The sequence below is a fragment of the Fusarium vanettenii genome (genome assembly GCF_000151355.1).
Source record: "Fusarium vanettenii 77-13-4 chromosome 5 genomic scaffold NECHAsca_5_chr5_3_0, whole genome shotgun sequence".
Lineage (NCBI taxonomy): Eukaryota > Fungi > Ascomycota > Sordariomycetes > Hypocreales > Nectriaceae > Fusarium > Fusarium vanettenii.
Window position 1 is genome coordinate 1,266,592 of NW_003315878.1, and position 23,509 is coordinate 1,290,100.

General features: G+C 54.2%; 3 protein-coding genes across 3 annotated transcripts; 2 read left to right on the forward strand and 1 right to left on the reverse strand.

Annotated features, from left to right (window-relative positions):
* Window positions 1-928: 928 nt before the first annotated feature.
* NECHADRAFT_69530 (uncharacterized protein) lies at window positions 929-3,229 on the forward strand. The gene is made up of 2 exons (XM_003050810.1): window positions 929-1,056; window positions 1,410-3,229. Exon 2 carries the CDS (start codon window positions 1,632-1,634, stop codon window positions 2,889-2,891), a length of 1,260 nt encoding a protein of 419 aa, XP_003050856.1. The 5' UTR covers window positions 929-1,056; window positions 1,410-1,631; the 3' UTR covers window positions 2,892-3,229.
* Window positions 3,230-3,349: 120 nt separating this feature from the next.
* Window positions 3,350-4,974, reverse strand: NECHADRAFT_61279 (uncharacterized protein). Its single transcript, XM_003051204.1, has 2 exons — window positions 4,724-4,974; window positions 3,350-4,669 (listed from the first exon to the last, which is right to left on the reverse strand). Exons 1-2 carry the CDS (start codon window positions 4,939-4,941, stop codon window positions 3,397-3,399), a joined length of 1,491 nt encoding a protein of 496 aa, XP_003051250.1. The 5' UTR covers window positions 4,942-4,974; the 3' UTR covers window positions 3,350-3,396.
* A 2,916-nt stretch (window positions 4,975-7,890) lies between these two features.
* On the forward strand, window positions 7,891-11,999 carry NECHADRAFT_41140 (uncharacterized protein; the record flags this gene model as incomplete). The annotated part of the gene is made up of 2 exons (XM_003050811.1): window positions 7,891-10,863; window positions 10,920-11,999. The coding sequence occupies 2 exons, from the start codon at window positions 7,891-7,893 to the stop codon at window positions 11,997-11,999; spliced, it is 4,053 nt and encodes a 1,350-aa protein (XP_003050857.1).
* Window positions 12,000-23,509: the final 11,510 nt, after the last annotated feature.

A 23,509-nucleotide genomic window follows, 5' to 3' on the forward strand; every position in this document is an offset into this window, starting at 1 on the left:
CTGAAGCTAAACAGCCCTGGACTCAAGTGTGGAGAGCCCATCTCCACGGCAACGGCTGGAATTCAACCGCTGTCAGGGCACGAGGTCCAGGGGGGTCGTGGCGGGGCTTCTGTCCATCGCTGTGATCGTCACTGAGAGGGGGCCGCTAGAGTACGTTTGGCCAGTGGGAGAGCGACAGCAGATGCTGATGGGCTTAGTGGGATCTCAAGGTGCAGCTGGCCGACAGGATGAATTCCAGATTGGACGGGAGGATGGAAGCGGGATGGAAGCTCTGAGGTGGTTGATTTGGCCCCTTGTTGATTATCTCACAGCAAAGTCAGTTTTTGCATGTGACAACTCGACTTTTGTCCATCTACAAAATGTAAGTTGAGAATATCTACCTACCCGCGACCGCCTTTGATTCACCACGTCTCGTGACGGACGACATGATCCAGGTCCCCCAGCTTTGACGTGTCTAAACTCAGTTGGCGAAACATGGGCTTCGTAAGGGCTGATCTCACGGTGGGCTGAGGTGGTGTGGTTTTTTGTCCCAACGGATCAAACAGCCGCCTCATTGTGAGATGAGCTCCCACGAGATTAGATAAAGAGACAACTGGCACTTTTTTTTCTGTAGTGGACAGCTTTGAAACTCTGTTTCTCAAGATCCTTTTCATACTCACGATACATCTCCCTATTGCGCACCCAATGAGGTAAGGAACCCATCACCCTGCTTCTTGGCGGTTTAGAACGGACTGCCTGTTGCTTGTTTATGTGACATTGCGCTCAGCTCTGACGATGCCCAGTCGGGGCTGGCTGGAACTGCTGAACCGATGGTTCCGTGAGAGAAACGTCATTGTCCATCATCGGATACTTTCTCGGCGCATGTCCTCTAAACTTCATCGCTGTCGCAACTGCATTCCAAGTCGGAACTGGTCCTTATCTTGTCTCATAGAAAAAAAGGTTGACATGCGCATTTCAGCAGATACCCATCATCTCCCAACGTCTAGCTTCGTTCAATTTGTCTCTCCGTAATAACCGCCATACCCCGGATTATCACAAGCTTTTTGCCTTAAAAAGGTACGCTACACCAACGTGACCTCTGGCCTGCAGGACTTTGTGACTGCTCCTGGGCGTCAAAAGACCTTCTCCCCCACAGTCCACCTACCTTACCCGCCTGGCCCGCCGTGCCGCTAGCTCCTTTGCATTAGCTCGTGACGAAAAGGTCTTGTTGCGTAGGACGAACACGTACCCTCGTATGGAGCTTAGCTTAGGACAAGCCCTTCTGCCCCTCAACCTTCTCGGTTGCATATGCATGTATATTATCTTGGGCTACCTGTGCTGCCTCGCGCACATGCCCGCCTCTATGCCTTTGCATCAGGGAGAACTGAACTTGGTTCGGGACGCTCAATGACGTGGACTTTTTGCTACAGGTCTCAGCTATTCGATTCATCCGATATACCCTCTCCCGACAACTTAAATAGAGCTGCCTAGACACAAGGCGCAGCCCACACGACAAACTCTCAACAAGACACCAGGCATCCGACATCCACACGAGATCGATATCTACCCAACGCTTATACTTCCCCGTCTCGCCACCTTTCACCCCCGACTCAGCCTCACACACACCGTTGCACTTTTCAAACGCTGAACGCATGATCCCCACGGCCGATCCGAGCTTCTCTTCCGACTCCTGGGCTCTCCCCCCGTCGACCCTGCACATGCTGTCCCTGTCGCCCAGAGACATGGAGAAGATGCCTTCCAACAACAACAACCCCCCTCTCACCTCCCCCAACGCCATCCCCCCTCGCACCTCGAGCACCGGCGTCCCGACCTCGCTCAACTCGACTCCCACCAAACCTGTCCTTCGGCCTGTCGCAGAAGGAGACTGGCTCAGCCAGAAGCAGCGCTCTCCAAGATCGACCGCCCCGAACCCGGGCTTTGGCGTCATGATGCAGGCCCCGAACCCACCTCCTGACCCCGAGCGCTACGCCTACGAGGACCTCAACTTTACAGCCAAGCGGACCTGGACCGACGATAAGGAACAGGTTGTCCGCGGCCCTTACGACTATGTCATCAGCCACCCGGGCAAGGATTTCAGGGCGCAGCTCATCAACGCCTTCAACGCCTGGCTAGACGTGCCCCAGGAGAGCCTCGATGTCATCACGCGCGTGGTGGGCATGCTCCACGAGTCGTCGCTGCTCATCGACGACGTGCAGGACTCGTCGGAGCTGCGCCGCGGGTTCCCCGTGGCGCACAACATCTTTGGCGTCGCGCAGACCATCAACTCGGCAAACTACATCTACTTTATCGCCCTGCAGGAGCTGCACCGCCTCAACAACCCGGACCTCATCACCGTCTTCTCCGAGGAGCTCGTAAACCTCCACCGGGGGCAGGGCATGGACCTGTTCTGGCGCGACACACTCACCTGCCCCACCGAGGAGGACTACCTCGAGATGGTGGGCAACAAGACGGGTGGTCTATTTCGCCTTGGGATTAAGCTCATGGCTGCCGAGTCGTCGGTGCCTACTGATTGTGTACCTCTTGTCAACCTCATCGGACTCATCTTCCAGATCCGTGACGACTACATGAACCTGTCGTCCAAGGAGTATAGTCACAACAAGGGCATGTGCGAGGATCTTACTGAGGGAAAGCTTTCCTTCCCAGTTATCCACAGCATCCGCTCCAACCCGACAAACCTCCAGCTTGTCAATATTCTCAAGCAAAAGACGTCCGATATCCAGGTCAAGCGCTATGCTGTCGCTTACATGGAGTCAACCGGTAGCTTTGAGTACACCCGCAATGTAGTTGGAATTCTCATTGAGCGCGCCCGTAAGATGACCGACGAAATCGACCAGGGCCGTGGGTACACAAAGGGCATCCAAAAGATCCTAGACAAGATGGTCATCCCCTAGGCCTCAGTCTCAACCCGTCGCGCTTCTTTCGAGTTTCTCAACACCCACCAACTTTTCTAGTCATAGTCAGGTTTAATGTCTTATGAAGTGGAGCGCATATAGAATGTTCTGGCCGGCGTCGGGAGGGATGTCTGATGAACGATTGATTGTACAGAGATCTATTACGGAGGGAGGGAGTCTGAACGGCATGATACCAACCTGGGCTCGCTGATGGCGAGCAGCACCGGCCACTTGAAATTGTTGTAACAGTCAATGTTGGATTATCTCCTGGCTCATGGCGCTTTTCTGTCATGGAGCGTATAGCTCAGATTCTGGAATATATTAACCATCAATGATTCATTTCATGAGTGTCTCTGTCCCCGACCGTGACTCATTCATAATGCTGCATCCGAGCAGGTATGTTGTCGTTGTTATCCTGTCCGTCACCCCAGACCCGTCAACGCCACGCAGAAACGATCCTAAATACGCAAGACTCCATTGGTTTTACATGAAAGAACTGGCCTTTTTAGACGGGTTGCACTGGCGCTGCCTTGCGCTTCACCAACCGCACCCATCGTCGCCGTCTCCAGTCCCCTCTCCTTCCACTGCCATCCTCGCCCTCTTCCCAGCTCGGCTTGGCCGCAGCAGCCTTTTGCTTCCCTTTGTCATGAATTGGAGGATCTACAACCCCTGTTCGCTCATCCCTCTCATCGTAGATATCGTAAACCCAACGCTCACCTTCTGTCTCGACTTCAACACCTGTGATGATGCGCTCCTCAACCCATTCACGGCTCCAAAGGTCGAGAGCCCACTTCTTCTCACTCCACTCCCAAGCTTCCGGGGGCATAACATCCTCGAAGAATCGTGTGCCCCTGGGTCGCTCGCCGGCGATACGTGGTTGTGAGAGCGGGTCGTAAGGAGACGGGCAAAAGAGCCAGGGCTCCCACTCGCCACTACCACCAGCTATCTTGCGCTGCAACTCAAAGATCTCGACCTCGCGAGTCTCAGGGCTTGAGTCGAGGATCACATCCTTAGCTATCCAGTCGTCAAGCCATGATCGAGCCTTGGCCTCCTGCGGCTGAAGTCGTTCGCGATGGGCGACAGCAAGAAGACGAGCAACATATGGATGGCCCATGCCGATAACAGCCCAACCACCGAGGAGGAACACGAACCTCCATGGGATCAACTGAGCCGCAATAGTCATGAAGATGCCACCCGCAAATAGGAATAGAAAGAGGGCGGAACTGAGAGCCTCATCACTGAAGTTGGTCACCGGCACAAGAAACGCAACAACCTTGTCGTGCCCCTCGCTAAAGTCATCCATGCTGTTCTGCAGGTCGCGCATATTCCGAAAGAAGTCCTTGCTAAGTTCCTTCACGGGTTTAACAGTTGCTGCAGGTGCCAAAGGTGGTCCACGCGGAGAGTAGCCAACATTCTGCTCGCTCGACAATGTGCCTTTGGGAGGTGCTGGGTGACGTGCCAAGAACGCAGGGATAAAGACGCCGAGCAACAGTATTGCAACAGGTAGAACACAGAGGAGGTATGGATCGAGGCATACAAAGGTGTATACGGCGAGAAGAGAGAGCGTATGGGATGCGCGATGCCAGCAGAGGATGCGCCCGACTCGGGCCTGGAATTTGAAGACGACACCGATGCGAGCATTGAAGCGGCGAAAGTTGTAGGACATGGTGGTGATATTGAAGTTGGGCCTCTCGGTCTGCGTAGGCGCATGGTCGTCGGCAGCAAAGGCGACGTCGTTGGGATCATCTTTGTCCGCTGGGATGACTTGCTGAAGGAGCCTGGAGGACATGGTTAGCAAGCCATGAGAGAGCAAAAGCTAGAGCACAACAAACTTTTCAACCAAACGATCCTGCAGGCTGGCTTTCTGTCGAATAGCTGCAAGCCCGCCGCGCAAACCCGTCTTCTGGGGAGGCGCCGGAGTCGTCGCCTCGGCCTCAACGACCGGCTCCTCATCATGGCTGCCGGCACTGACGCGGCGATGGCGCTCGGGGCTCTCCGGGGAGTCAAAGGCGCGCCCGGAGGCGATGATCTCGGTGGTGAAGTCGTCCATTGAAGGATGGGCCGAGCTAGAGCTCAAGACATGGTGCAACGTCGGAGTGTGGAGGTTTGAAGATGGGGTTCCCGCGTGGAGGTGTCACCATCACGACGGGTGTGCATGTGACACTGGGCGCTGACATCACCAGACTGCCGGGAAAGTGTAGCTCCCAAAAGGAAGGACATGTGTGCCGAGGGTCGCCAAAAGGTGAGAATTTGGCTTATTGCGGACATGGCCGGGTGTGAAATATCTTGAATATTGAAACATTAATGTAGTATCATGATGATAATTCAGAATGAGTGTAGAATAGTTATCAAAATCGTATGGCCGTGGTGTATTGCTGTCTTTCTTGAAGTCAACTATCACCTGGCCGTAGGGACCGTTATTCAACACGTGCTGATCCTACTCAAAAGCAACTCCAGCTTCTTGGTGATCATGGCTGCCCACCCTCCATGATTCAAAGTTTACAGTAGCGCCATGCGGGCCGTGGCGCCTCCAACTTGTGCTGCTCCTTGAGGAAAGACTTTGGTTGATAGATTGCCTCATTTGGTGACTTGGTCATGAGGCCGTGATACGAGTTTGCTGGCCGAGGAATAGGGGTTGTGTTGACGCCTGTATACGTGCTTGCGCTGACTGGCTTCTGCATGCGGACTGTTCCAGTTGCTTGTCTTACCTTCAAAGAGCGTTTCCTAGCGAGCCCACATGAATCAAGCATAGGCCCTCTTCATTTCGGCACCTACTAGTTTTTGTCTATTGCAGGACTGGGGATGATACCTACATACCCATAAAGTGCTCGCCGCAGATAGCCATCTGTCAATCTCGTGTGCGGGCAGGATTCGACGGCGAGATAAACAAAGGAGCTTCACCACGATGCGGGCTATGAGGTTGATTGCCCTTGGCGACGGCCGGCCACAGATTCCAGATGCCAGATTGGCCATCTGGTCTCCTGCATCAAAGAGATGCGGCCGGCTGCGGGGGTACTCGTCTGTTGGTCTGATGGATCATGGCCCTGAATGGATGCCGCAGGCGGCGAAAAACAACAATACACGTCCAAACACAGCATCATCCTTGATGTTTGGCGGGCCAACAATGCAGACTGACAACACCATTGATGGCACGCCGGCTCTATTGGGCCGGGACTGATGGAAGTGCCTTGTTCGAAAACAGAGAGCATCCGTTTGACCTTGCCGGTTGATGATGCCCAAACTGCCTGCCATGGCATGGCATGGCTCAGGGTCCTTGAAATGTGAGACGCGCGACCGACACCCCCGTATTCGCCGCTTGATATCCCGGTCTGAGCGGCATGCTTGAAGAGGATGTCCACCAAAAGGAGAGTTCCGACCCTGGTTTCGAAACGGGACATATCGAAACGGGCGGCGATTCGTTTCGGGAAGCAAGCTACCTTTTAGCTCCAATGCCATTCTCCCATTTGGCGTTGATGCGTCAACAGACAGCGGTGTTGACAGTTGCATCGCTCGCTCCTGTCGCCGCCGTCTCCACTGCACGCAGGAGGACCCCTACCCAATATCACCGCTGTCGCCTGTCGCTATCGGCGTGGCTCAACTGGAGCCCGCTTGCTGTTGGACTGGACTGGACGCGTTGAGACAATGAGCGGCTGGCTGGGCTGGGCACGCACGGCTGGGCTGCGGGCATGGCATGGCTGGGGAGCCAGGAGGAGGAGCACGAGGGAGCAGAAGACGGTAAAGGCAATTGTGGCCTTTGTCCGGAACGGGCCCGGGCATGGCATCCATCTGAATCGTGATCCAGGCATGTCTCATCTCCCCCAAGTGCAAGTTGGATCATGATTGACGTTCCTTTCATATCTGCATCGTGGATTCGAGGGAGACTAATAAAGTAAGGGGACGTTGCATTGTTCGGGGAAGGTACCTGTACCTGTACCTCGGGCTGCGGGCAGCTGATGCAGCGACCGGCAGGTACCGACCATACCAAGGTAAGGAACCTGACCCTCTTGATCGAGTGCCAGTGCCAGAGCGCCCTGCTTTAGTTAGCAATGAATGGAATAGCGGTAAAAGAGGAACTTGGCGGTATGGACCTTCACGTCTATCCGCAATTCAGGGACCAATCTCCTGGTCCAGGCGCCAATCAACTGGCGGTATCGGCGTTCCATGCCCCACAAGGTACCTTTCTCGAGGTGCCTTCCGCCATCGCAGCCTCTCAGGCGCCTTCCTTCCCATGCTTCCCTGCCATGGCGTCGCCCCCATGCCCCCTTCCGGAGCTGCCTGTGCCCGCCTGTGCCCGCCTCTGGCAGCGTGTGCCCAAGCCTGGAGCCCGCCGCAAGTCACTGGCTGCATCCATCAGGTCCATCCGCCATTGGAAGGCAAGACCCAGTGCAGTGCAGAGACCATCCATCCCTCTTTTCCGAAAAACAACGACTCCATCCTCGACCGACGCTCTTCTCATCCCCAACCCATCCATCTCACCATCCCCTTCCCGGGACACACTACCCACAATCAAACATCTGTCGCCTGCCGTCCGCCTACCGCTGTTTGCTCTCCTCTTTCCGTCGTTGTCTCTGTCGGCCCCGGAATGAGGTAGCCGTTCGAATGCGCTCAGCTCCCTGACCGGACTGAGTCTGTGCTAGCGACCGACCCCGTGAAATCCACCTCCGTCGTCGCATTGCCAGCCACGCCCCTCGACCGGACCCTATGAGCCGCGAGCACAAGGCACCTGCTGGGCCTCGACCAGCCAACTTTTCTCCAACTCGATTGTGAGCCTCTTGTTCTTCTTGTTGTCTCTTCTCATACATCCTCTCTTGCTTGGGCGGCCCTTCTCTGTCGTCGTTGCCCTGTGCACGCATCATCGTCGCCGCCGACCCTCGTCTCGCCGCCTCCTTGCACATGGCAAAGCTGACCTGGATCCCTTTGTGACAGGGGCAAAACTCCTAGCCATCGGAATCGACCACCTCTTCCTACCGCGAATCCTGGCCTCGCCTTCGACGCTCCAATGCTCAGCGCAACCGCCTCCAACAACCATTCTCTCTTTTCTTTCGGTCGGGATGGGGAAACTAGTCAATTAAACGATCCCAACGCGTCGTTCGATTTCCTGCCCTCTGTGAGCTTTGACGACCTCCAGAGCAGCATCGAGTCCGCCTCGACCGAGTTCAAACTCACTCAATTTCCTTCTCCCACCGGCGAGGGGAGTATTCTCGAGGCCCGTGGCTTAGATGACAGCAATATGTCTTCCAAGCCCCAAGCTGCCCCCTCTCCCGCTCGCCCCTCGAATCAGTCCGCTACACGTCCCGGTCGATCAGGCTCGCTCCTGCGCAGACCTAGCAACTCGAACAGACAGCCTGCTCATGCATCCAATAACATCTCTGCTTCAGGGGTCGATCATGCCAACGGTCCAACAGCCCGCGCTCGCCGACAGAGCCAATACCCTCCCGTATCCAGCTCTGTTGCTTCCAAGCCCCCTCGAAAGTCGATAGGACCTGGCATCATTGGCGATTCGGATTTTGGCCCTCGAACCGCCCAGAAGAGGCGGCCCAGCCTCCTATCTGATGGGGCATCCACTGGTTCGGCTAGAGCCTCCTTGGATGGTAACTCATCATGGCTTGATAGCGCGAGAGGCTTCCCGAGCTCGAGGGCTGCCAAGTCCAAGTCGGTGCAACCTCCACCACGACCAAGCCATGGAAACCTCAGCTTCGGTAACACTCTTACCCCAGAGCAGAACCGGCACTCTACGCTCACCCCGCGGTCGCCGCGCGTCGGTGGTCGTCTTAGTACTCCATCCTCAAGCAGCAAGCGAGTCTCGATGATGCCCGGTGCCCATCATTCCTCGCACGCCACTGGTCTCGGTGCCAGGACTATTAGTCCTACCGATACTCGGAGGATGAAGCGCCTTTCAATCATGCCGCAGTCCCAGAGCTTGAATCAGCTCTCTAACCCGCCGCCGCCACCCCCAGTGTCGATGAACAACCAAGTCGAGAACCGGGCCGAGTCCAAATCGCCCTCGATGATTCCAAGGAAGGCTTCTGCAACACCATCCTCATCAAGGACCACGCCGGATCTCAACAACCGCAAATCTTATAGCTCTGGTCTCTCAGCCGCATCTGCCTTTAGCTTCAACACGGCGAGGACATCGACTGGATCCATGCATCGCATGTCGGGATCCTCATCCACATCACGACTACCCGCTCCGAAACATACAACTGTTCACAACCCCATGCCTGCGGACGAAGAAGAAGATGTCCCTCCTGTTCCCGCTATTCCCAAAGCGTACGAGTCTCCAAAAGACTCGCCAGCCGACACTTATTTCATGGAAAAGAAAAAGACGGCTTTGAGCAACTTGGACGCAATGAGCATGAACGCTAACTCAACTGGGACCATTTCCATGCCTGTGTTCCCTGAACCGACTAAGGTTCAAAGAAGGCCCAGCGCCCGTAAAAGTGCATATGTACCACACGTCGCGGCCGAAGGAGACAACAAAGCTACTCCGCCGAACAAGAGACATTTGCAGCCTTTGCGACTACCGCCTATTAGCTTGGGGCCATTGAGTACCCCAACTGCTAACAAGATAGCAGCGTTGCAGGATCACAGCAGTGTCGAGAGGAGCTTGAGCCCTCCGCCATCACGGCAATTACCAAAAACACCAACGACCCCGATGACAGCGTCCAAGAGTTCTTTCTTCTCCAAGAGCCGTCACGGTGACACCCCCGAACTTCCTTCATTGAGGAGCAGCAGCTCAGTCCATCAAACACATCTCACACCTACACCACCTGACGCCAGCTCCACGGACTCGTCCCTTGCCTTCAGGGAGATTGATCACAAGCAGAGCATGTCACCATTCCTGTCCTCCTCTCTGCCCAAGGGAGGTCCCGAGCACAACTTCTTGAAGAGATCCAAGACCGGTGCCGATTTCACCACACTTGATGACCACCTTTTCCAAGATCGAGTCCCCCATAAGCCCGCCGGGCCGCGGGCACCAAAGACGGAGCAATTCGTCCCCAAGTCTCCTCCGCCGGAACCTGTCTCGGAGGAACCTCAAACCCCATCATCGATGAGTTCCATTCGACGAAAACTCAGCATTTCCTGGAAGCGAAACAACTCCAAGAGCAACATCAATGCGCCTGCCGACGTTATCGAAAAGGCCAATGGCAAGCATCCAGAGGAGTCTATGCCTCCCCCCAGGATTCCTATTTCGGCTACTCTCAACAACCTATCCAGCATGAAGCAGGCCAGCCCAAGCCCCACTATCAAACAATCTTCCAGTGGCTATCTGGAGTCGAGGAGGCGTAAGAGCTCGGGCGGAAGCCTCAATGCCTTCATGTCCCATGACAAGACCAAGAGCGAGTCCTGGGGTACGAAGAAGCCCGTCGTTGATCCCTCGACCATGCCCGTGGGCCGAAACACCTCGGTCATGCAGAAGATTCTCCGACCTCGAACTTCCTCGGCAGCAGTAAAGGGCGCGGATTCATGGACTGCCGAACTCGACAAGGATGACTTGTCGGCCGAAGAGGAGATGGCCAAGCTGGGCTCCCGGCGCAAGGAGACAGAGGTTGCTGCACGAACGCTGGACGCACTCAGGAAGCGTGCAACGCCAAAGGAGCGCGTTGGCTCGCACGAGGCAATCCGCATCGCCATGCTCAATATTTACGAACGAGGAGAGATTGTCGACTACAACGATGTCTATTTCTGTGGAACACAGAATGCCCACAAAGTTGTCGGAGATCTTCAGTCGGATGCGCCTAACTTTGGCTACGACGATGAGCGCGGCGACTACACTATTGTTCCTGGAGACCACCTTGCATACCGGTATGAAATCATTGATGTTCTTGGAAAGGGAAGTTTCGGACAAGTTGTTCGGTGCATCGACCACAAGACGGGCGGCCTTGTCGCCATCAAGATTATTAGGAACAAGAAGAGATTCCACCAGCAAGCTCTTGTCGAAGTCAACATTCTTCAGAAGCTCCGCGAATGGGTAAGTTGGCTCACTTCTCTGTTGATATCCCACATTTCAATGCTAACTCATGACAGGATCCCAAGAATAAGCACAGCATGGTCAACTTCACTCAAAGTTTCTATTTCCGTGGACATCTTTGTATTTCGACTGAGCTGCTCGACATGAACCTCTACGAGCTTATCAAGGCGCACGCTTTCCGTGGTTTCTCGATCAGGATCATCCGACGCTTCACCAAGCAAATTCTCAGCTCTCTCAACCTCCTCAAGCAGCACAAGGTCATCCATTGCGATTTGAAGCCTGAAAACATTCTTTTACGACATCCCCTTCATTCAGAGATCAAGGTTATCGATTTTGGTTCCAGTTGTTTCGAAAACGAGAAGGTGTACACCTACATCCAGTCGAGATTCTACCGTTCACCTGAAGTCATTCTTGGTATGACTTACGGTATGCCCATCGACATGTGGAGTGTTGGTTGCATTCTGGCAGAGCTTTACACTGGAGTGCCCATCTTCCCCGGAGAGAATGAGCAAGAGCAGCTGGCATGCATCATGGAGGTGTTTGGACCTCCGGAAAAGCATCTAATTGAGAAGAGCACCCGGAAGAAGCTATTCTTTGACTCGATGGGCAAGCCTCGCCTGACCGTCTCGTCCAAGGGCCGCAGGCGCCGGCCTTCTTCCAAGACATTACAACAGGTGCTCAAGTGTGACGACGAAGTCTTTTTGGACTTCCTGGCGCGTTGTCTCCGATGGGACCCTGAACGGCGACTGAGACCCGAGGACGCTATCCGGCATGAGTTCATTACTGGGCGTAAGATGCCCGTGCCTCGAATGCCGACTCGCGAAACGTCACCAATGAAGCGACACAACACCATCTCGGTTCCGCGACCTCTTCCGGAACCCCCTGGTGCGGGTGTCAAGCCTGCTGTGTCCCTACGAACTGGAGTCAGCCCTCACAAGCCCGTGTCCGGCGGCCCACGAAGAGCATCGGGGACTACGGGACCTATCAGCGCCGTTCCTACCAAGAGGACCAGTGCCGGTACAGCTGGGTTTGCCCAAACCTCAAGCGGCTTGCCTCGAGCCGCGGGCAGGAGCGTTAGTGCCAAGCAGGACCTGGCCGCAGCTGGCGCGACGGCAGCTATGAGTCGACGAGCTTAGTCCCGTTGCCAGGGATGTCTATTCATGATGATTGGAGTTCTGGTACTGTCGAGCATTTTGATTTGATCCTTGTGCGTACTTGGGTAATCGATACATTCCACTGGAACACAGCCTAAATCGGCTCAACGACTTTGCCATAACCTGGCGACTACTGCGTGGATTTCACGACAATGACATGGGGGCTGTAAGGGGCTAGGAGGAGGAAGGGGGGCGATTAGCGACATGGGGGGCATTTCTTATTTTCTCTCTCGACTATTCATTTCGACAACATATCGCCTAGCGTACATGATGACTGACGACATCTCACCCTGTGGGTGCCTTGCGGCTGATACTCAGGAGGCAAAACCGTGGTACAATGCGGCAAGGCCAAGTGAGTCAAGGCCTTGGAACTGGGGCTACAACTCTGTGAAAAGGGTGTATATTACAAGATTTTGAGGGTGGTTTCAATTCGATAGATGTTGACGTGGGGGGACAGGGCTATAGAAACTAGTTAGGGGTTGACAAGAAGGAGGGAGTGATGTCACTCAGACAATCAACGAATGGTCAGGACCAGCGTGCCGTATAGGCATCAAGACAGCTTTACACGTAATGGAATATTCGAGACCAAAGGCATCCATGCTGTACATCACCGTTGTGACTGAGGCCTCCACATCTCATGACGGGGGCCGTTGAGTGACGAAACGTTGGGAATCAGGGGAGAGGAGTGTGGGAGGTGAGACGCTTATTCGATGGTCAAAAGTGCTGCTTCGAAGAATGGAACAGTTTCGAGGAATCACCGCCGAACTTGCATATCAGCCTCGCCCGAGTTGTCACGCCCGAGTTGTCACGCCCGAACGGTTCACGGACTACCGCGGAAGGGAAGGGGGAGGAGATCCCGAATGTGATTGCGGGAGCGGCAAAAGGGTGAAGGAAGAGACGCGAGGTCTGCCTGGCGGCGGCAAGTCTGGCTTGGGGGAGACTAAGGGGTGCGCGCGCGGTTGCTAACTGCAAGCGGATGTATCTTTCAAGGCGTTGAGTAAGGGCAGAAAGGGAGGGAGAGGTTGCGTGTGGAGCCTCAACGACAATGAGCAACAGCCGCGGCGTCAAAGGAGTCCAGACGCCTGACGCCCTTGTCCCTGAGTTTCAACCACCAAGCCGGTTGGTGCAGACCAAGGACTGTCATTGGCAAACAAGCGAACAAGAGGCTTGCCCGGTCGCAAGGTTAAAACCGGGTCCGGCCGAGTATTGAGTCTGACGGCTTGTGTACGTACGCACGCACGTATGATGAAGCATCTCGCTTCCCGAGAGTGAATGACTCCCCAAGGCAGATCTGCCTGCTGACGGAGTCGTGGATCACCGGTACGCCTAACGGCTGGGGCCACAGAGTTGCAGCGAGCGCCTAATCCCCATTGACCGAGAGCTACTGCAACAACACGGATGAGGAAAAGAATGGGAATTGGGAAGCCGTCTCGAGATGATGCAGCCGGGGGGGAACAATGTAAGTCGTCGAGATTCTCGGAGTCGCCGGCGGAGACGAATAACGGGGCAAGCCACGGCGGGAGGCGCAGCCGGCGGAGGACCGTGGCGCGGGCGGCCGGTGATTGGCCTACTCCGATCAACAGGGCATCGGCCCCACTCCCCCGCAGATGGGCCTTGTCTTCTTGGGCGAGGCTGTAGGCTTGTAATCGGTTTGTGGAACAGGCGTGTGAGGTCATTGAACATAGATTCAACCCTCCATGACGATGGTCATACTGTAGACTGTCTGTCTGTTTGTCAGTCAAGGGCGCGAGTTTGTACATACTCGGTCGTGGTGGTGGGCATCCCCATGACGGTGGTGACGATGCTGATGGTGTTTGTTAACTTGGGGTGACCACGGGGTTGCTGCGCAAAAGATCACGGGGTTACCGTCTCTCACGTTCCTAACTCTCCCTGCATCCAATTCCCTTAGGCAGAGATAGGCAGAGTCATCAGTGAACGCGACAAACCAAACATCAACTGCCCCTCCATCTTTCTTGTCTGTGCTCACGTCCTGCCCCGTCTATCTCTGTCTCGGCCTCTCAAAGGTTGTTGTTCAGATGGAGCGCTCGGCCGACCAGTTGCTGACTGGGTTAGTCTCCTTCTTTGCCTGCATGCACATCTTTCGTTTCCGGGCGGTTTCTGATGCCTGATTAGACATGACTCTTTGTGCTCACACTACCAGTCTGCACAACCTGTACCTTTCTTTAGAAACGGTTCATGCTTGACCCTGGGGTCGGCCGAAAGTCAGACCTGCAGGCCCTGTCAGAAATGCGGATCCTTACCACCACCATCTCTCGCCCAGGAGAAACGACACTGAAATTGGGTATCTGAGACAAGGCCCTCCTGGATTAGGATCGATTGGCTTCTCTCCTTTTCAAGGGTGTCTGCTGGGTGAGACATGTGAACGGCAACGGACCGCAGTTGGTGTGGGTACAGTGGTAGAATTACATGGTGTTGAAGTTAATAATCGAACTTTGACAGCTTGCAGCAAAAGATCCGTCAGGGGCCGAGGCTTGGGTAACCGATGTCGATACTTGTCCTGAATAGTTGTTCCCGCTGATACTTGAGCGATTCTCTGTACAACAGACATTGACGCTTGTCAGAGTCGTTTCGTCGGTCCCGTATCCCGATGCATCCTCTTACACAGTTCCCAACCCACGGGAGGCCTTGTCAGCAATTTGGTTACTCAGAGCCCACGTGAGGCGGGCGAGTGTGCAGACGTCGTCCCAAGATAGTCGAAGCGCCAGGCAACCCTGAACCTCTGGCCCAATCGGAGCGCCGTCGTCAACCAGATATGAGGCAGGGGTTGAGAAAACTACCGAAACATGTCAGCATTCCCATTAAGGTAGATGTACAGAAGACTGTGCGAAAGGTACAAGAAGTACTGGTGTCTGCTAAGTCGCCAATGCAAGGCTACGCGGGCTGCCTCCACATTTGACAAGCAACCGGTGGCTGGTGTGGGCGTGCTGACTGGCCAGCATCTACGTGCTGCGCGGCACAGTACAGTACATGCCCATAGTCTTTATCCCAAGGGGTGGTGTGATGCATGTCAGTTGCACCGAAATGCTGCGTACCAGGCCTGATTGATGGGCCACCCAGTTTCCGGCGTTCTGGTGAAGGAGGGGAGCCACGGGCGATCTGGATCATCAACGCAACCATGATAACCCCCGAAAAGGATCGATAAGGATTTCAAGCGAGGATTGTTGAGTACATCATCCGTCGACTTTTCCGCAGCCCTTGTGCTTGAAAAAGAGTCAACCGTATGTAGTCATGTCAAGACATGCATATCAGCTTTCAATACGTACGTCGTGTGAATTGCTATGAAGGGTGTATAAGTGGTCATTATACGTACTGTATGAACGCCTTTTCCAGGCACCGTAGCTTCGGCCGGAACCAGTGAGAGCCAACAACAAGAAGCAAGCAAGTGGGCAAGCATTGCCAAGGTCGGGGGTCGACTGCGGACACAGCCCTATGAGAGACAGGGATCACTCTGTTGTGGCTGTCAGCAAGAGAATTGGGGATAAGAGTGTGGCACCCAATTCCGAATACTTCCAGGTATTGTCAGAGTAAGAGAAGTAACTTGTTTGTATGCGAAGCGCGGGATATGCAACGACGCTGCATGGCCGTTCTCGAAAGGGGCATCCGGGTTGCGAATGGACGGCACCCGAAATATCGATGTGATAATAGCGCCGAGAAGACCTGCAAGGCAAAGTCAGCTCGATTCACTAACACAATAGACTGCCTGCAATTCTGTACCCCTTAATGCAGCCCTGCCGGTATGGATCGATACGGGAGAGATGATGGGCCAATCATGATACAGAGCAGGCGAATTAATAGAAGTTGCAGATGCACGACGTTAGGATGCCTGGAAGCAACAGCAAGTCGTCAATCCGGAATCCCTGAATCCCTCCTGCACCGTTGACATGGCTCCCGGATCCAGACCCATCAGGCGGGCGACCAGTCGGCAACCAAGATTCCCTGCCCGTGGACCGTGGACCGTGGAGTTGGGCTCGTGGCGTCTCCTTCTGCAACACCACTGCACCAGAAACGAAACAGGAAACGAGACACCAGGTCGGGATCGAGGAGCCAGGAGCCAGACGGACCCGACTGATCCATGGAGAGAAGAGAACCGCTAGGGTCAGAGCGATGGGCGCAGCATGCCCCCAACACCCACTACCACCACCAACAAGTGCCGACTAACAGGGATCAGTGCTGAAGAGTCGCTAACCCAGCGCCCACAGTCTCTGATTGGCGCGCTGGTCAAAGTTTCTGGCACATCGCCGGTCAGCCGCCGGGGACGTTTTCTTTGTTCGGAAGCGGCAGAAGAAGGAGCGTGTATCACGGACGTGATCGGTGGCCGGAGACGACGGAGGAATGCTGCGGAAAGGACGAGGTTGCGTCGCCTCTTCTGGCGCTGCAGAAAGGCATCCATCCATAGGCATCAATGGCCAGTTTGCGTGGCTGGGGAGTCTTTTCAGTTGTCGCAAGTAGGCATGGGGCCAAGGTCAACAACTCCTTGTCGCACAACAAACAAGACTCATCAAAGCAAAGCCTTGCTGCCGGCTTGTGGGTGTGATGGAGAGGTGAAACCAGAGTTATCAGTGGAAGCTGCGGATATCTCTGCCTGGCCTGCCTGGGGCACGTGTGATCTCGTGAAGGAAGTTGCAGGCCAAAGCCACCGGGCGAACCATTGCCTTCTAGTGAATGACTAACTCGGGCTCCAAAGTCCCAAAGTTCTGACGCAATTGCACCCTCTTTTCTGCACCTAGGCGGGATGCTATGCGACGGATGGAAGCGAATGTTCTCGTTACAACTTCTTTTCTCCTTCGTCATCGCCTTGCGCGTAAGTGAGGTTGCTTTGAGCCTCGAGCTTCCTCAGTACAGGCGCGGCTCATTACGTATGCGCGCGCAGGGCATAATCCGTAGCTTCCGCGCACCGCAACAGCTCTCTCAGAAACATCATCCCGCGCCAATTCAATCTCGACGGCGGCTCGTCAATCGCGACAATGACATGGTCGCCATCACAAGCTTCGTCCGAGACCGTCTAGAAACTTGGCGCCTCGGCCGACCGTGGAGAGATTGGTGCTGTAGCGTACTGTACAGTGCCGTACATAGCTACAGTAGCGCAACAGCAGCAACCACAGTCCGTCCGGCGTGGTTGCAAGTCCGTCATCAGGGCCCCTGGCCGCTCCGTCAGCCTTTTCTGCAGCTCAACTCTGCCACAGGCCAATGGTGACTCCTCACGCCGAGGATATCTGGAACCACTTCTCACTTGTTCTTGGCAGCTTGTTCCCTGTACCCCTGCACCCCGGTACGGGTACCCAGGCTACACCTCATCCACACCGTGCTGCGCCTTACAAGCCAGCCCGTGCTCTGCTCGCTCATACCTACCTCAGAAGCGTTCCGGGACGGACAACCAGGACTTTCTAGGATCCCAGGACAGATCATGGCACAGGGCGCTCGACACACATGGCCCAAATGGTCAAAGGGTCAAAGCCTCAAAAGCCTCCCCATCCGAATCAATGGACCCCCCACCCCCTGTCATTCTTTCCAATGGCCAAGCCCAAGCCCAAGGCATCTTTTGCTAGGTAAGGACCTTTGGCTCTGTGGGTCTTGGTCTTCCCCACGCCTACGAGGAGCCTATGTCACCTGTCATGACAGTCAGACACCAGTTGCGGCTATCTCTCTCTTGTGCATTCTCACTGGCGTCTCTGGCGTCACTGGTGCCTTGCTGCCAGTCCGGGGGGTTTCTTTCACGCCCTCCGCCCTACGTAGGGGCGTGCCGGTATCATGGTCCTACTGTCCTCCAGGCTACAAGCAAGGCCTATAAGGTTGCGATGCCTCGAGACGCTAATAGCTTCTATCCTCACTCATCATCTATCCTTTTATTCACGGCATTCATAAAGCAAGCCATTCTCCTTGTCCTGAGGTCTCCATCCTTCTCTTCCATCTTCTCCTACCTACCTATCTACCTACCTCACTTCACGCATCACCATAAACCGCCTTACTTCATCTACCTGGCTTTGACGACTTGAACCAACATACTCCGGAGCAAACATCTCGAAACAACCGCTTGAACGTCCCCTTACCTCCAATCTCCGTTCTTCTCCACTTGACCCGACGCCAGGCCAACATCCAGGCCGAAGATCATCATCATGTGTTATCAACTGGTTGAGCTCTACTCGGCCTGCCGATGCCTCTACTACCAGCACGCCATTGACCGTTGTGCATCATACGGCCGTCCTGGCCACCCCATTGAGCAGCGAACAATATTTGTTGGCTACGCTTGCAGCGCACACACGGGCCACGCTGCCCAGTACGCATCACCGTGCAATCATGCGTACTCAGACTCTGGCTACTACAGTGGCTATTCTCAATGAACGGTCTTGTCTTCGGTAACTGGATGCCAAGCGTGGCACTCTCCGCGGCTCATCCAGTTTGAGTTTGACGATTGGGTTTGCTACATCTGCTCGTTCAACCCGTCGCAACTCTCCTCCTTACTTGCTGGAACCCGCCGTTAAGTCGTTGACTTTGGGCTTCGATTCATCGGCATCTGAGCGCTCCGCACGCTTCTCGACCTCATACTTAATTCTCTTTTCCACCGGCGACTCCTCTTGCCGTCCTCTCTCGCCATTAGGCTTGCAACGACGTTACCGAAGACATGGCAACGAGACTACGACATTGATACGATTACAATCACGACCAAACGCCTCTCCTCAACCATAAAGCAAACGGATTCAGCCTCGACTTTTTGTGGCGCTGTCTCCTCCTCTTACATTACGGCCTTCTCCTAACATGACACGATTCTCCTCTTTTCCGGCTGGTTGCATTGGGCCTTTGTCGACGGTCTCAAATCTCTCTTCTCCTACTTTCCAGGGCTTTCCTTTTCCTTTTCTTCTGCACAGCGATGGGTTGATTTTGGGGCTCTTTTTTCTCGCTTGGCTGGAAACAAGTCATGGAATGACGACGCAAAACATGGACATTGGTTATATTCTTGATCAGCATATGCTGAAGGCCTCGCGGCCCTTTTTCTTGGACTTTTCTTCTTGAGCGCTGGACTTGGCGATGCCACTGGATTGGCTTCTGGTTGCTCGGCCACTTCTGCTGGCCTTTTCTTCTTTTCACTTCTTGGACACCCTTTTTGAGACTGGGTGATCCGTTCTTCTAGGGTCATTGGATTATATCTTGGGCGTTTTGCATTTCGAACTGGCAGGGCTTGGCCAGGGTTCTTTTTTGCAAAGACGGAGACGATGTTTGGCTGGCTAGATGTTGTTTCTTTCTTTGGCAGGGAAGTTTCCTTGTTACCCCCATTTGTACTCTTTTTCGGGTTTTGTCTCTTTCATCGGCATTTTCCGGTTTGATTCTCCAGAATCTCATACATTATCACGATGTTGTATTATCAATTCAGATGGACTGCGCAGGCTGCAGTCCCCTTGTCATGAACAAGGACATTCACAAACGACAGCAGGGATTGGGGCGCTGGTGTTCCCAAAATGGATCCTATAGAAACATGAAATTTATCCTGTCAACCTCTGATCTATCTACTTGCTTCTTGGTGTGAATTCATTAAATTAAGCTGGGATTGGCTAGGCAGGGCATAACAATCGGCCGAGTCCAGACAGAGATGAAACTCATGCTCGTGACTCGGGATTGTCGGTCAAAGTGGGTCAAGCGCAGTCACATCAAGTCTTCTCCACCAGCCTGCCACCGAGTTTCACAGGCCTCGGTCTCGTGGCCGAGTTTAACGCAAGTGGGCTTGTTGTCCGGCAAGGGAGATCATGGTAGCTCTATTCGAGTTGTGCAGGAATGGACCCCAATAGCCGCAGTGTCAGGCTGAAGCTGAAAACCAACTTCTGGTGTACGGCATCGCAAGAGGAGGCCTCTTTCAAGCGCCCGATTACTATTTCTGAGTTCGAGGTCGGACTGACAAGGCAGACAAGCCTAAAAACAAAATCACCCACATCAATAGTCACAGCCTTGCAGCAGAAGAGGCTTCGGCAGAGGCGTCGAGGTCCATCGTTTCTGGTGCGACAGAGCGCACGCTCATTCATGGATGTGATCAAACTTGGCTTGAGCCCTGAAATGGACGACTGCTATTAATAGGCTGCGCCCCAAAGTGAGTTACCTGATCGGGCGACGCGGGATGGATGTGTTCGCCAAACGGAACCAGTCTGGCGGAGCCTGGGAGGACACTAGACGAGCTAGCGAGAGACAACCTTGACGCAGACGCAGGGAGGTCTGGAGGCTGGTATGATTTGCGGGCGGTGCTGGTTTAGGCGCGTTGCGCGGGGGGCCAGATTAGGCGCACTGGCGCGATGGTGGGCGCACAAAGAGGATGGGATGGATGGATGGAATGGATGGCTGGGGTGTGAGACGATCGGAGGGGTTTCGGGGCGGGCAAGGATGCTTGGGGTTTTGGGGATTGGGTGTTGCAGCCTTGGGAAACATGGGATGGAGGGGTGTACTTGGAGATGGATGGCGAAACCAAGCCTCGGGACCTTGTTTTTAGCCCCCTTGTCAGTGGTACAGTACCTACATTACACCGTAAGGCGATGCCATGCCATGGACGGATGCGATGCGGCTCATCACCCATGTCTCGGGTAACGGTGATGATCAGGAGTAACAGCAACATCATCTCACAACAGAGGGGGCGGATCCGAGATACAAGATGTGGTGATCTTGAAGCAATCCATCCACGACGGCGACGTGTTTGCCTAATGCCATTGGATATTTTCAATCCCCCCCCTACTCGGAGATATCGACAGAATAGGGTCGGTCATTGCTTGCCTAAGCACGGGGAACCTTTTTTTGCGCCTGCATGCATGCAGGTCTACTAGCCTCGGTGTCGAAGATCGGCCTGCAGGGCGGACGTTGAGCTAAGAGGAATAAAAAAAAAAAAGGATGATGTGAGAACAAGGTGAAGGAGGGTTCCAAGGTGAGCGAAGCCGTGGTCTCGGCATCTGCACCGAACCAATGTCAGAACGGCGGGGCCTGTTGCTGACGGGTGGCGACTCCGGGAATCCCAAACCAAGGCGGGCGCCCGTCCGGGCGGGTTCAAGAGAAGAGCCGGGGTATGACGTTAAGTGGGGAGCTCAAGGCGTTTTTTTGTCTCTCGTGAAGTGGGAGAGAGACAGACGCTTTCATGGACAAGGGCGCTTCTTGCGCTTAGGTCATGGGATGATATCACTTAGACGGGGTAACATCGTCGCGAAAATGCGACCGAGCACCCAAGTCATGCGAAACACGCTGATCAATTCGTCTCGACTCATGATCACGGTTACAGTGGTGTACAGTAATCCGTAGGAAGCACTAGTGAAAGTGTAAAATATCATGATGGTCATCCTTGGTGTTTTGTTCTCTGAATGCCTAGGTAGTTCTAACCAACTGGAGAGTCAGAAGCACCTTCCCGCAGCAACAACATAAGGTAGGTCTTCATTTGTGAGGACGAGGAGGCAGTAGGCAGGTACACAGGTAGGCAGGCAGTTACGAAGAAAAGTGGTCGTCTCAATTGCACCTGCCATTTCTCAAGCAACAGGGTAATCAACTCCATCATTGCTCCAAACAATCCAAACCTCTTCATCATTGTTCATCAACCAACCCCTTCCTTTTTCCTCTCCCCCCTCTTCGCCATCCGCCTCCTAATTCACCTCCTCTACCGCTCCATGAAATATTCATAATCCGATACTGTGATCTTAGTCGCGCATGAAATTCTCTCATGTCCGATAGTCGACTATCCCAACCACATCCTTCGCCAACTGACGTCCCCCGATAATCGTTAATGCTGTCTTCAAGCACCCGCTTCGCGAAAGGATTGCTCAGCCGATGTCCTCAAAGCTAGCAATACCATCCCAACTCCGCCAGACAGACAGTCCTGTCACCGTGATACACATTTCACCACCGTCTGTTTCACCAACACCAGGCACGTCGGAATCTGCCATGTTTTCCACGTTCTTTAGTCACACCGAAGCTCAGCTGCCCAAGGGGCAACTTGAGATGGAGACTGGTGACTTTGATCATACTCCTGCCCCGAGTGGGCGCTCATCACTGGAGCTACCGAGGGACGGCATTGACCTACCGAGGCACTATGTCGACAACCCAAAGCACTTCGAGGAGACGAGGCAAATTCAAAGCTCGGGCTTCCGGCACCATCTTCTCAAAACCTCCGCGAGTGTTCCCATGATTGTCGAAAAAGATTGTCCAGCCCCTCCGGTGCTGAGCCCAGTCTCTGAGCCTGAAGATATGGCTTTCAAACCCAGCAATCTGGCGGCGGAGCACGGGAATCGAAACTTTTTATCGGCTGAAGAATTCGCCTCCGTGCCCGGCACTCCATCTCCATTCATGCTGCCGCATGATGGGCAATCGTTGCCCCCAATTCCAGTGGATCTGATTCGCTTAGAACCCCTAACTCAACCTCAGACTCCTAATGCTTCAATGCACCCTGAGGAGTGTGATGCAGCAGACTCCTACGGTGTTGAAGAAGCAAGCCAAGATAAAATACCAATATGGCCCTTCCCATGCAACGGTTCGCTCGATTCTTCCGATATCTATATGGGAGGCGACTAGAAATCCCAAAGTCTTCGAAGCGGCGATCCCAACGAAACAAGCAAAGAGAGGACGACCCCTAATATCAGAGGACAGCAGCCTTGTGTGAAAGTGCGCCCTGACTTCAACTACTGGTCACTAGATTACGGGAAACATTTTGGAGACGACCCAGACCTGCAATATCGTGGGACAAGCAAGGTCCGCGCTTTTGATCCAAGCTTGGAGCATGCGGAAACCCGATCTGAATACGGAAATGACACCTCCTCTCGAGATCCGAGCGAGTGCAGTCAAACACGCAAACCCCGCACGTCAATAAGTTCATCCAAGGGTGCACGCAGTGAGGTTCAGTTTCAGATAGGAACAAAGCCTTCAGCTGAAACTCCGAATGACAAGTCCCGAGCCAGCTCTACAAACATGTCAGGTCGACGCAGGTCACTGGGATCCATACTGGACTTCAAGCGGACGGCCCAGTGGCTCAAGAGTTTGAATAGCTCGTCTTCGAAATATAGCCCAAAGTTCACGGGTATCCCAACCCGAAGGAGATCATCCAAAGTATCATTTGTCGACCATCGACGCCCTTCTGAGCCAGTCCTGCCGAGCAACATAGCTACTCGTAGGCTATCGGGAAAATCCAGTCTATCTGGCAGATCAGAACCTCGAATAGACAGTCTCAAGTTCAAACGCGCTATCAGCGACCTTGAAAGACTCCTTGGCGAGGCTCTTTCGCTTGCTTCGCAAGTTGCTGACCAGTCTGAGGCTGCAGTCAATACTCATGAGGATCGGCGGCACTCCCTCTCAAACGAACCTCGCCGGTCGAGTTCTTTAAGTGAGCAGCCGATACAGAGTGTTCAAGAAAGCGCCAACTTGTCTATGGCTGACATGGACGATGCCCCTTGTCCGAGAAGGCCTGGATACCAACATGCAGCGTCTTATACATACTCTTCTAAGCGTCCTCGGTTAGCTGACATCGT

What these genes read in the sequence shown, in the direction of transcription:
- NECHADRAFT_69530 (XM_003050810.1), top strand. Translation starts at nt 1,632, where the DNA reads ATGATCCCCACGGCCGATCCGAGCTTCTCTTCCGACTCCTGGGCTCTC.
- NECHADRAFT_61279 (XM_003051204.1), bottom strand. Translation starts at nt 4,941, where the DNA reads ATGGACGACTTCACCACCGAGATCATCGCCTCCGGGCGCGCCTTTGAC. An exon ending in CAGGATCGTTTGGTTGAAAA is followed by an intron (nt 4,670 to 4,723) that starts GTTTGTTGTGCT and finishes CATGTCCTCCAG; the next exon opens with GCTCCTTCAGCAAGTCATCC.